Source organism: Vulpes lagopus, chromosome 5, assembly GCF_018345385.1.
Source record: "Vulpes lagopus strain Blue_001 chromosome 5, ASM1834538v1, whole genome shotgun sequence".
NCBI classification, from domain to species: Eukaryota; Metazoa; Chordata; class Mammalia; order Carnivora; family Canidae; genus Vulpes; species Vulpes lagopus.
In genome coordinates, this window is record NC_054828.1 from 26,698,245 (window position 1) to 26,710,845 (window position 12,601).

The window sequence follows — 12,601 nt, forward strand, 5'->3', positions numbered from 1 at the left end:
ATCAAAAACAAAACAATGCAAAACCGAAAATAACAATACTTGTGAGGATATGGAGAAATTAGAACCTTCATACATTGCTGATGGGGATGTAAAATAGTACAGCCAGTGTGAAAAACAGTTTGGCAGTTCCTCAACAAAGCTAAGCATAGAATTGCCACGTGACCCACTAATTCACCTCCTAATTATATACCCAAAAGAACTGAAAGACGTTCAAACAAAAACTTGTATATGAATGTTTATAGAAATACTATCACAAAGGCCAAAGTGGAAATATCAAAATATCCATCAATCAATGAATGGATAAACAAAATGTGGTATATCTACACAATGGAATATTATTTGGCCGTAAAAATGGAATGAAATATGATACAAGCTATAACATGGAGGAACCTTGAAAACATTATCCTAAGTGAAACCTGCCCACCAGAGATAAAAGGCCACATTTTATATGATTCCATTTACATGAAATGTCCAGAATAAAAAGATCCAGAGAGACAGAAAGTAGATTTGTGGTTATTAGGGGCTTGAGAGAGAGAGAATGGGAAGTTCCTATTCAAGGGGCATGAGAACTTCATTCAGGGTGATGAAAAACTTCTAGAACTAGATTATGGTGGCATTGTGTCTATATTTAATGCCAGTAAATTATACACTTTAAAATGGTTAAGATGGAAAATTTCATGTTATGTATATTTTACCACACGCATGAGAAGTTCCTAAACTATATAAACCTTGTATAAACCCTGGTGTTGAAATACCTTTGACAAACGATCTCAGATCTGCTAAGGAATTAGATATAATTCAAGCATAGCTTTAGGCTTGGGGAAAGCTTCTGGAAGTGGAAATGTGCATGATCCAAAGTCAGGAGTCCTGTGTTTTGGTCCAGGTGCTCCTGTTACGTGGTGTGGGGGCAAGTCATGTAAGATTTCTGGGCCTCAGTTAGGGTACTTGGACAAATTTTCTCAATCTGTGTGGGATTGAGAAACTTCTCATACCTTTATGCACCCTGGCCCCTTACCCAGTGTGAAGGGTAGGATATTTCAAACAGACTCTTCTACCAGAACAAGGGAGTGGGGAGGGTGCAAAGATGTGCCCTTTGGTAGAGCCTTGGCAATATTCCAAAGTCCCGGAGCCAACTGTGACAGTGCTCATATTCCTGAGACTGTAGGAAGTAGGTTTACTCATTTCTTCATATCGTGTCCACTAGCAAACATCTACTGCACATACTCAGGACTGTGTGAGGCACAGCTGAAAGCACAGAGCTCCTGAATTTGTGGAATGTATATTCTAGAGGGAGGAGATACCATGTAAGAGTTAACTATTGAACGTGGCGAGTACTCTGAAGAAGACGTAGATGCTGCTGAGGATGAGGACTCCAGGCTTAGGGACAGCTGCTCTGAGAAAGTCATGACTGACCTGTGATCTGCAGGGTGACTTGGCATTAACCAGGAAACCTGGAACAGGCCCATTTGCTTCTCTGGTGGAGAGAGAACCGTGAAGAGAATGAAAGCGAGGGCTTGGAGAAGACTGTGAAGACAGCCTCATTCTGGAACATCATGCTGAGTGGTGGCCAGCATCATTGAAATAAAGGCCAGAGGAAGTTTCTCCCTGAGACCCCAGTGGGCACTTCTACCAGCAGACGCTGCTTTCATGTCCCCACCATACCACTTCCTGCGCTCCGAGCTATGGAACCAGCAGTAACCACACAGAATCTCTGGAACTTAAAATGCTCCCCAGTGTCGGCTGTGACCTGAAGCCACCATTCCTCAGAGCCCTTAACATCTCCACAGCACAGGGCAGCGTGGGTCACAGAACAAGTGGCTCTGGAGTATGACACCCAGCATGCTGTGCGAATGTTGAGAGGATGTTTCTCCTTTTGGTCTTTCAGTTTTCGGCTCATCAAACCAGTAAATCTGGGCTTTGAGGATGGTGGAACTACCAGACTTTTACTTAAAAAGTGGGGACAGACTTCTACTTAAGTCTCTGTGACCATTGTGCTCGGCAAAGCCATTGCACGTGTTTGGTGGGTGATCTGGTTCCACTTTTGTGGTGGAGGTCACGTTTCTACACATTGGTGGAGCCCAGGGTGAACAGAGCTCACACCTGCCAGTTGGCTCCTGTGCTCCTAGGAGCCTGCCCTTTCTTAGCGTGGATGCAATTGGAGGACCCAGAGCTGAAATGCAGGAGTGTGTGGTGCTCCTGGGTGGCCCATCTGCTGCGCTGCAGAGGGGAGGGGAACAGTCATACCCGTGACTCAGGCTACCCCGTTAAGGAAAGGAGCTTCTCAGGAAGGCATCCCCGGGCCAGACTCAAGTTTAGAAGCTTATGTGTCATCTCTTCCTTTAAACCATAAATAATCTATGTTATCAAGCCTAATTTTTTTTTCCCTTTGCTTTCAGGAGAGTAGATCTGGAGACACAAACAGCTGTGTTGAAGAAATAATTCGGGTAAGGACTTTTTTTTTTTTTTTTTTTTTACAAATCTCATCCACTGGTTGGACATAGATGCCGAGTAGAAGGCATGTGGCCACATTGTCAAAGGAGCCTCTTGTCTGTTTCTTGTTTGACGTGTACCTTTTCTGAGGGCAATCATGTAAGTTGCCTACATGCCACTTTACAAAAACAGTACCTCTTTTTGAAATCTAGGAGCTACACATCAACCTGATGCGTTTGTATAGGCTGAGGTGAAGGGTATTAAAGTGATCAGCTGGGAGACAGAAGAACAGAGTTGAGATGAAAAATATGCTTGTGCTCACATTTGGATGCTCCGTTTATCACCCTCCTCTTTAGAAGCACCCTTTCATAGTCTATCCTCTCCAGCCAGGCAAGGGTTGCCTTGTTATTTTTCTCCTAAACTTAATTAGGAGCACAAGCACCCTGACAAACAGGCAATGCTCAGTGTCTGAAAATGTACTTCCATATTGTCTTGCTTGTTACTGTCTGTAAGACTGTCCTTTCCTCCTCATCATCTCTAGCTGGTGCCCTCTGTGAACCAGTTTCACACCCAGATTTACTCAGGTTGGCTCTTCTGCCACATTAGTGTTTTCCCGAGTATTCAAACTTATAATCAGGATGTCATCTTCAACCCATATTTTTTCTTCACTCATATTTTTTTCAGGGGAGTAACCTAATAATTTACATTCTCAGAGAGCTGATATTACGCTGGGCAAAACACCAAGACAAATTAGACCAGATGGGATGGCAATTCCCTATAAAGAAAAAGCCTTTATTTTAATGTATTTCTAACTTTTGGACATCCTACACACTTTATCTCGAATTGCTAGTGAATGACAGTAATATAATTATTTGGTTTAAAAATTTGCATTAATCATCAAATTGTTTTCGGAAGGCAGAGTTTTTTTTTCTTCCTGGAAAGCATTCTTTCATAAATAAATCTTTTTAACTCTCAAATTGACCAATATAAGTAATTGAAGCTTGATCTGTTGAGTTCATAATGATTTTTGTTTTCCTGGCAGAGATTTGTATAGAAAACAGTTGTCAAAATGGGGAGCTTCATTTCTGGCGTTTAATATGTGTCAAATAAAATACATATTGTGTATTATCTTTAACCTGGGGCTTGTTTCAGATGAAACAACAAATAGTGTAAAGTGCTAATATACCTTTCCTATTTCTCTTTTGACATACTTGCATGACTGGAGTCTAAATATTCAGTGTTTAAGCCTTCTTCCCTTGATTAGTTATGGTGTTTATGTCAGCAAAGTAGTGATACCAGAACCCAGCAATCCCTCTTTGGTTTCCCTGTTTATAAAATCCTACCCATTCTTATCTTTTATCCTCTTTTCTGTTGATATGGTAGAAATCTGTCATTTAACCTTCCTTATCCATATTCCAAGCAGAGCCTAAAGTTTGAATAAGGGCTGGAGCAATTCACACACCAAAAGGATATAGTTGAAGTGATATAAAATTCACCTAAAATAAAACTGAACATCAAGAGGTTAAGGCATTTTTTTTTTTAAGAGGGCTGATGGAACCTCCTGGCCCTGCTCTGCTTCCTGATATTGGCCCTAATATTCCACTGGTCCTGCCTGTGCTGTGGCCCACTTTGAATTAGGCATGGAACAAAAGGGAAAGCCTAGACCAAGCAGATCATTGATTCATAAACATATTGCAAGGTTCAGGGCAATGGAGATAATGATTTCATCAGGTGGCAGCTGAGCTCTGTCTAAGTCCTGGTCTTCCTAGAGCCCATGAGGAGTGGTCCAGAATGGGAAATGGGATAGACTCAGAGGAAACAGGGGATGGTGGTGTCCAAGTGGGCCTTTTCTCTGTCCTTACCTGTCAGCCTGAGGTGATGATATAGTGGTAGTTAGTAGTAGTAGTCGTCGTATTTAGTAGTAGTAGTAGTAGGTAGTAGTAGTAGCAGCAGCAGCAGTAGTAATAGTAGTTAATAGTAGTAGCAGTAGGTAGTAGTACTTAATAGTAGTAGTAGGAAGCTCCTAGAGGATCACATCATGTTCTCGTTTTTGCCTGCAGGGTTTTCCTGGTTGTCCCCTGACTCACTCATACTAGTCATTCTTCAGGGTTGTCTTCCTCTCTTGTCCTAAGCAAGTCCTCTCCTCCAAACACAAGCATGGGGCTCCTTCTCTGTTCAGTCAGTGGGATTTATTATGTGTCTGCCACATACTGGTTTTCCTCCCACCCTGTGGCCCTGATGTCTGGAACTGCGGATTCATGATTTTGTAAATGAATAAATAAACGAGTGAGTGAGGGAAGGAAGGAAGGAATCCTCTAAGGGAGAATGAAGAATATCCTTGTGATGGCTCACAAACAGATTCCGTTTGCTCTAAACTGTGGACGTGACGTACTGGCCTTTTTAGCACTGGGTTCCCATGGATAGTCTTTATGGAGTCCAGTCTTCCTTATCACTGTCTCCTCCCTTGTGATCAGCTCAGGTAGACCTAATGTGGTCAGGGTCACCAGTCACCAAGGCACTCATTACTTATAACCATCACGCTTAAGCGATGGTTCTCTCTTACTGTGGAGAATGAGCAGGTCATGAAAATGCCTTAAAGTAATGAATAATAGTGGGCCAAATGGGCATAACCTTTTAGAAACCAACGGTGTGCTGGAAGATATAGATACTAAGTTTTATTTTTAATCTTATAAATAAATATCTAATGTTAATTGTAATAAATACCATTCTATGAGAGCCCACTATAAGGCACACAACTTCATTTTAGGTCAAGAGCAGCTTCCCTGAAGAAGCAACATTTGGACTTATAGTTGGAGGATGAATAGGAAACTGTCCTAAGGAGAAAAATATTGAAGCTACAGGCAGAGGGAACAGGGGAGTTTAGCTAGTTAGGGACCCAGAAAGGAAGTGAGGCCAGAGTGGCTAGAGAGTAGGTGGCAAAAGCTAGACAGGACAAGCCAGGTAGGGCTGTACCTTCTCAGCCACGTCCAAGATGGGGGGGCCAGCAAAAGATTTGAGCCAGGTGATGTGATCGAAATGGCTGTTTAGATACTCTACTCTGACTGCTACACAGAATGGATTGAGGGGAGGAGAGGAAGAAAAGAGGAGTGAGAGTGTGTCACAGCTGCCCAGAAATGAGATGCAAGGTGGGGCATTTGTAGGCATGGGAACATTGAGGGAGATGCTAGTTTGTGGGGGAGGGATGAAATCATACAGTACTTTTTTGACATGTTGAGTTTGAAGTACCTTTGAGACAATCCAGTAAACATGGAGACTGTAGATGACCATATGTTGGTCTGGGGCTCAGAACAGGTCTAAGCAGCAGGCCAACATTTTGGCCTAATTAGCATGTTGGTAATAAATAAAACCATAGAAATGGGTAGATTTGCCTGGAGAGAGGCAAGAGATTGAGAAACAATGAGAGGCAGACTCCAAAATTTAAGGGCCAGGGAGAGTAGGATCCATTGGCAAATGAAAGAGGGAGGGCGTGACTCAGGAAGTTGAGGGTGAATGGTGGCCATGGAAGGTCCTAGAACCCAGGAAAAGAGTTTCAAGCTCAACAGTGCACAGGACCTCTGAGAGGACAAGAGAGACAAGGATTGAAAACCACTCCATGGATTGGAAAACAAAAAGCTCATTAGTGACTTTATTGGGTGCTGTTGAGGGGGCAACATCCAAACAATAGAAAATTGAAAATATGAAGCCAGTGAGTCAAGAGAGCTTTAGTGGGGAGGGGCTGTAGTTTCCATCCAGGGCCTTTTCATTTATTTGCATTCAGTCCTATAGATACGAACAAGTACCAAATGATGGAGAGCTAACATTTATGGAATGTTAGAATTCCGGATGAGGAACTATTCTGTTTCTTGCATACATTAGCTCATTTAACCATCACAGATGCCCCATGAGGCAGGTGCTGTTAACACCCCCATTTTACAGATGAAGAAAGTTAAATAGGGTTTGCCCAAGGTCACAGAACTAGAAAGTGGTAGAGCTGTGGTTTTAATGAGCACCGTCTGGCACCAGCACCCTCTCTATCTTCTCTACTAAGCTTTCTTATTAAATGAAGAAGTCCCCCTGTCTCAATAATGAAACCACTCAGGCATTTTGTCATGAAAGGGAGGCTTCCCATTTCCACATGTTTATGATTCAGAAATGCCAGATTATGCATTTGTGCACTTGAACTCACAGAGGCTTTACGGCCAATGTTATCAGCTTCATCTTTAAACTTCTTTTTCCTCTCCCTTCTCTTATTTTTGCTGAGGTGACTGTTTTCAAGTCATTTGAATATTACATTATATTCTAAAGTGTAATTATTTTTTACTCTTACTCAAAGAATTTTAATCCTGGGACCTAATAAATCTGTGTATTATTGCAAAATTCAGTTAACCAAGGGAGAAATTATAACTGGGTTCTATGAAGATGGGCGATAAGAGCTAGGAGCCCTCCTGGCTGACATATGCTTGTAACAGACAGTTTTGTAAGTTATACTATATTTCATTCTTAAAGGTTCCAGTGCTGTAATACTTAGGTGCTTTTTGTAGCATTATCCATTAACGTAGAATGGCATTAACATTTGTTCAGCAAATAAAATGCATTTACAACTTAATGGGGTTGTACAGGCCTAGAATCTAGGATGCACAAATTTTATGCAAGACAGTTTTAGGTGGCAGTTGTTGAGGGGCACCACTTACAGTGTAGTGAGCCTTCCTAATAAGAGACCAGTGTTTGAGATCCTGGTTTGGACTCAAAGGATGAATTTAGAGACAATTTCAGGGTAACATCTGAGCAGATTATCTTCTTGGTTTTCATCTTTAGTCACTAATTTAATTTCAATTTGCTATGAAATATTTATAGTGAATATTTACATAGAGTTGCATTTCTGTTGATAAGAAGGGGGTAACTGGTACTCTTTTAAATTCTGGAGACCCAAATCAGTTTCCTGAAACTATAATTGAACAGACTTCCAGCAAATAAGGGAAACTCCTTTTCTAGAAACCAAAGAGACTGCTGGACAAGATTTTCAGTTATGATTCTGGGAGATCTATAATAAGTGAGGAGAGCGTTCAGCACACCATCGTATGAAGTGCATATTATCATGGCCCCATACACACACATTCACACCATCATGATGGGCCAAGGTAAACCTTGTGCTTAAATGTCTACATGCTCCTTTAACCCAAATGAATATATGCTAGCCAGTCTACAGAGAAAATAGAGAACAAAAAGACAACTTGTTTTAAGTGACCTGTTTGGATCATTTGCAGAGATGGACCTTGGTCATATCTCCCCTGTTTCAGCCAAGATGGGCTTTTTCTAGTTCATGCTCTTTCCTTTACCAATTACTTCATTTGTTTCAAACAGTAAAGGTTTTATTAGTGACAAAATGAAGCCCGAAAATGGCAAAATCAATCCAGGTACAGCTGCAGAGGAGTTCCATTAATACATCCCATTACTTGTCGTAGTGAAATAAAATCAAAGCAAAAATAAACCTGATGTAGGCCTAGAGAAATTCACCAGACAAAACCTACAAGTCTTGTGCAAGACAAATTATTGTCTCATAGTGTTTTGTTTTAATTTCTCTTTCTGCATTTGGTCATCTGAATGAATAGAGACAGAAATACCACAATTTGTATCTTATTTTACAACCATAGATGCATTTTTTTAAACTATTTTTTTTAATTTTCATTTATTTATGATAGTCATACAGAGAGAGAGAGAGAGGCAGAGACACAGGCAGAGGGAGAAGCAGGCTCCATGCACCAGGAGCCTGATGTGGGATTCAATCCCGGGTCTCCAGGATCGCGCCCTGGGCCAAAGGCAGGCGCCAAACCGCTGCGCCACCCAGGGATCCCCCATAGATGCATTTTTAAGAGATGTTATTATGTCAGTCCTTTTGGCTGAAGCCAGAAGTCCTACTTAAATGACTCCGTTTCTGCTTGGGAAGGGCATCTTTGTGCCGTGAGGGGCGTGAAATTGAATGTAACTCAAAAAGTAGTAGATTTACACCAGGACTTAAGACACCTGCCAGACATGTAAAAGGGACAGATCCTTATGGAATGAGTAAGAGAGAGAATGTGGGGAAGAACACAAGTAGGGATGCATTCCTTTCAATGATGGCGCTCCTCTGAAAGGTGCCTTGCAGAGTCTGCCCTAACAACACAAGAGTGTAGGAGGGTGGGACAGAAGCAGAGACAGTCACTGACTGTCAGAGCATATGTGGTCCATAGGACTCTACTTGTCACCCATGCATGCCTCTCAGGTTTTCATAGCACCCTCATGGTATTTTGCTTTTTTGTATTTTGGTGAGTCTTCATTTGCAGAAAAATAAAGACTTAACCTTGGATTGCCGAGGCCAAAGCATGCAAATTCTTATCTTTATCTATGACCAAAGTTTATCATTGCAGTGTGGTTTCTATTTTACTTATAGAAAATGTCAATACACATGAGATTATAATATCTGATTATACTTTCAAATGTATAAATTCCCAAAGAACATACTTATTTTTAATCTTGGGTCCTCTTGAGCAAGATTCTTCAGCAGTGAAATGCTTCAGCAGTGAAGCATTTCAGCAGTGAAATGCTAATGTTTAGTGCTGGGCACTCAACTTGTTTCATGTCCTTTGCTAAATTTACCTAACAGAACAAATGCAATTTTGTTTTTTCTTTCCTGTTTCTAAACCTAAGTTATAATATAAGCATATGTGCTCCTTGGACTTTGAAACCCTATCAAAAAAAAAAAAAAAAGAAACCTTATCAAAGATCAAAACTGGTAATTATTTATGGAATTATTATGTTAAGTCATTTAATGAAGAACATTTGGGAGTGCTAATTAAGAAGCACAAAAACATTAGAATATTTGCTACAGTGATATTAGTATTTAACATGTACAAATAAGATTCTCTTTGTTTGCAAAAGTATTTTCAGACTGTGAATGTGTGTGTGCATGTATATAACCTTTGTGTCAGAAAACTTCTACCGTAAAAGGCTCATAACACAACCTTCTTCACCTCTACCCTACATTATTTGCTTCTCTCTGTAACCTAGAAATTCTCTTGGGCAGCTCGTCCTTGTAAACAGGTCCTTGCATACAAGTCACTGAAGACCTCTTACTACTGTTTCTGCCCCATCAAACTCCCTAAGGGCATGGCCATCTTTTCCCCAAAAAAGCTTGCCAGTTTCATCCTGTGGCTGGAATGGCCATGTGTGAGGCATTACCTTCCTCTGAGGTGGGTCCTCTGTTGATGCTCTCCCCACCCCACATTAGCACCATTGTGCTTGGTCTGTGATCCACCTTTAGAGTCCACAACACCTCTCAGTCCTTCCAGGACTTCTAGGATGGAGCAGTGAAACCTTTTCTCAAGCAGCCAGCTCTGAGAGCAGGATCATGGACCCCTCCAAGCATCCAGCCAATTGTCAGCTCTTGTTTATGCAGAATCCCGCTTTCAGGGCAGGATCACGGTAGCTGGCCTGTGCTGGTCCCCTTAAACAATGACTTACTTCCACTGGAGTTCACTGTCGACGTGGTGTTCACCAGGCATTGCTACTATAGGTGTCCTGTGGGCTTTCTGCTTTTGCCCAGTGTTTCTCAATCTTTTCCACTATCTCCTTCTAGGGAATCTTTTGACACTCTTCTAATTGCTACCCCACAAAATTCTGATACCACAAATATACTGTACATCTGTGTATGGTATATGCATCTGTGATTTATACACAGAGAGTAAGACTTTTTCATCCCTAAGAACCAGATTCATCTGGCTTAGCCAAGTCATGTCTGTTGCAGGGTTCATACCTCTGGTGCCTGCACCTCCCTCCTGCCTCAGCAGGAGCTTCACCTTCCTAGATATTGAGGAGATAGCTGATTAGTTATGAGCACTTTGGCCTGCTCGCTTCATTGGCCAATGTGCTAGGCTCTGTCCTAGGTACTGGGGGTACAGCAGTGAGCCAAATAGGCCTAGATTCTGTCTTGCTGGCCCCATGCCAACTCAGGAGTTGACATGTGCCCTCTCTTCCAGGTCTCCTCCAGTCTGGATCTCCTGTAATGTCTCATCCTCAGGGTAAACATGTACACATGCTTTCCATCTTTGGAAAAGAGCTTCTTCAATGCTGCACTCCTCATGGCTCTTTCCCCTTCCTCGGTTGACTTCCCTGGCCAAAGTCCCTGTGTACCCTCACTTCTACTTTCTCATCAACCACTGCTGTTCGATTTCTCCTCCTCTGCTCCCCTGAAACCACTTTCACCATGGTCACCGCTCCAAGCTGGCTTCTCACTAAGCAGAGACCATTCCCAGTGTGATCTTTTGGGGGGCATTCAATGTGCTGACTCCACTTCCCACTTTAAAATGCTCAAGCTGGGATCCCTGGGTGGCGCAGCGGTTTGGCGCCTGCCTTTGGCCCAGGGCGTGATCCTGGAGACCCAGGATCGAATCCCACATCGGGCTCCCGGTGCATGGAGCCTGCTTCTCCCTCTGCCTATGTCTCTGCCCCCCCCCCTCTCTCTCTCTCTCTCTCTCTCTCTCTCTCTGTGACTATCATAAATAAATAAATAAAAATTTAAAAAAAAATAAAAAATAAAATGCTCAAGCCTTAGCATCTCTCACCACACCCTCCTGGGTTTATTCCTTTTTTTTTTTTTAAATAAATTTTTATTTATTTATTCATAGAGACACAGAGAGAGAGAGAGAGAGAGAGAGAGAGAGAGAGGCAGAGAGAGAAGCAGGCTCCACGCAGAGAGCCCGACATGGGACTTGATCCAGGGTTTCCAGGATTACGCCCTGGGCTGCAGTCGGCGCCAAACCGCTGTGCCACCGGGGCTGCCCTGGGTTTATTCCTAATTGGTGGTCATTTCTTCTTGTTCCCTTCCATGCACCTCTCTTCCTGGTAACTACCCTTTATGTGTTGGGATTCCTTGGACTTCTGTCCTATTTTCTTCTCACTATAGTTTCTCCAGCTTCTGCTGGCATTTTTGCTGTGAGGGGGGTCCAGTGTGTTTCTTGAGCCCAGCTGTTTGCTGAGTTTCATGCTCATCTATCCAGCCGCCCTCTAATTGCTCCACTTTTTAAAAAGATTTTATTTATGTATTTGAGAGAGAGTACTAGCAGGGGAAGGGGCGGCGGGGGTGGGAGAAGCAGACTCTCTGCTGAGTGTAGAGCCCAACACGGGGCTCAATCCCAAGACCCTCAAATCATGACCTAAACTGAAGTCAGACGCTTAACTGACTGAGCCATCCAGGGCCCCAACTGCTCCACTTATATGTGCCTCGGACACCTCCACCCTAGTGCCATTTCACACCTCTGCTGGCTCTTCCTCCAGCATGGATTGTCCTCATTCTCCTAGCTGCTCTCCTCACACTTGCCACATTCGGTTCCAAACCAAGTCTGTTATTCTGTCTCCTGAATCTCCCTCAAATGGGTGTGCTTCTTTCTATCTCTCTGCTACCCTCCTTGTTCAGTCCACCATCCTTTCTCACATAGATTATTCCAGAGACCTCCTCTTGGCCACCTGCCTACTGGCTGCCTCTAGCCAGCTCTCCCAGTGTAGGCAGAATCAGCTTTCCAAAGCATGTTTGCTCTAAAAACATTTCCATGGCTCCTGTCTGGGTTCAGGACAGAGGCAGAGTGGGTGTGGTTCCATAGAGCCACACAGGTCCTAGCCCTGCATTGCATCCCAGCCTTATCTTTCCCTACTGCCCTCCTCACACTCTATACTCTATTCTGCAAGAGTGCTTTCAAGCACCTTTCCCTCACCTCTGGACTTACCTCATGATCTTCTCTACCCCCAGAACATGCTCTGTCTACTCCTTACCCCAAATTCAGCTGTTTCCAAGCCTCCCTTGAGAGGTCACTCCCTCCAGGAAGCCTTCCTGATTCCGGAGTCTGAGTTATATGCTCCTTTTCTGTATTCTGCAGAAAAGGTACCCTTTATTCTAAGACCACTTATTCCATTGAGTCATAATGGTCTTTCTTAGTGCGCATTAAGCTGTTACCATCTATCCCCAGGGACTATCAAAATGACTGTCACATAATGAATGTTTGATAAATATTGAATAAATGGATGGAGAATAATGAATGAATGACTTTGACCTTTTGCTCAATGTCTGTTCTTGCTCTCTACCTTATCCTGCAAAAAAGAAAAAGAAAAAGAAAAAAGAAAAACGTTGAAGTGCCATCCCCCT

General features: G+C 42.7%; 1 protein-coding gene across 4 annotated transcripts in view; it reads left to right on the forward strand.

Moving 5' to 3' along the window:
• AFF3 (AF4/FMR2 family member 3) overlaps positions 1–12,601 on the forward strand; it is a 564,761-nt gene that overhangs the window by 288,542 nt on the left and 263,618 nt on the right. For all 4 annotated transcript variants that reach the window (XM_041757150.1, XM_041757149.1, XM_041757151.1 and 1 more), the window contains exon 7: positions 2,397–2,444. In XM_041757150.1, coding sequence (XP_041613084.1) covers positions 2,397–2,444 — 48 coding nt within the window. The remainder of the gene's footprint in view (positions 1–2,396; positions 2,445–12,601) is intronic.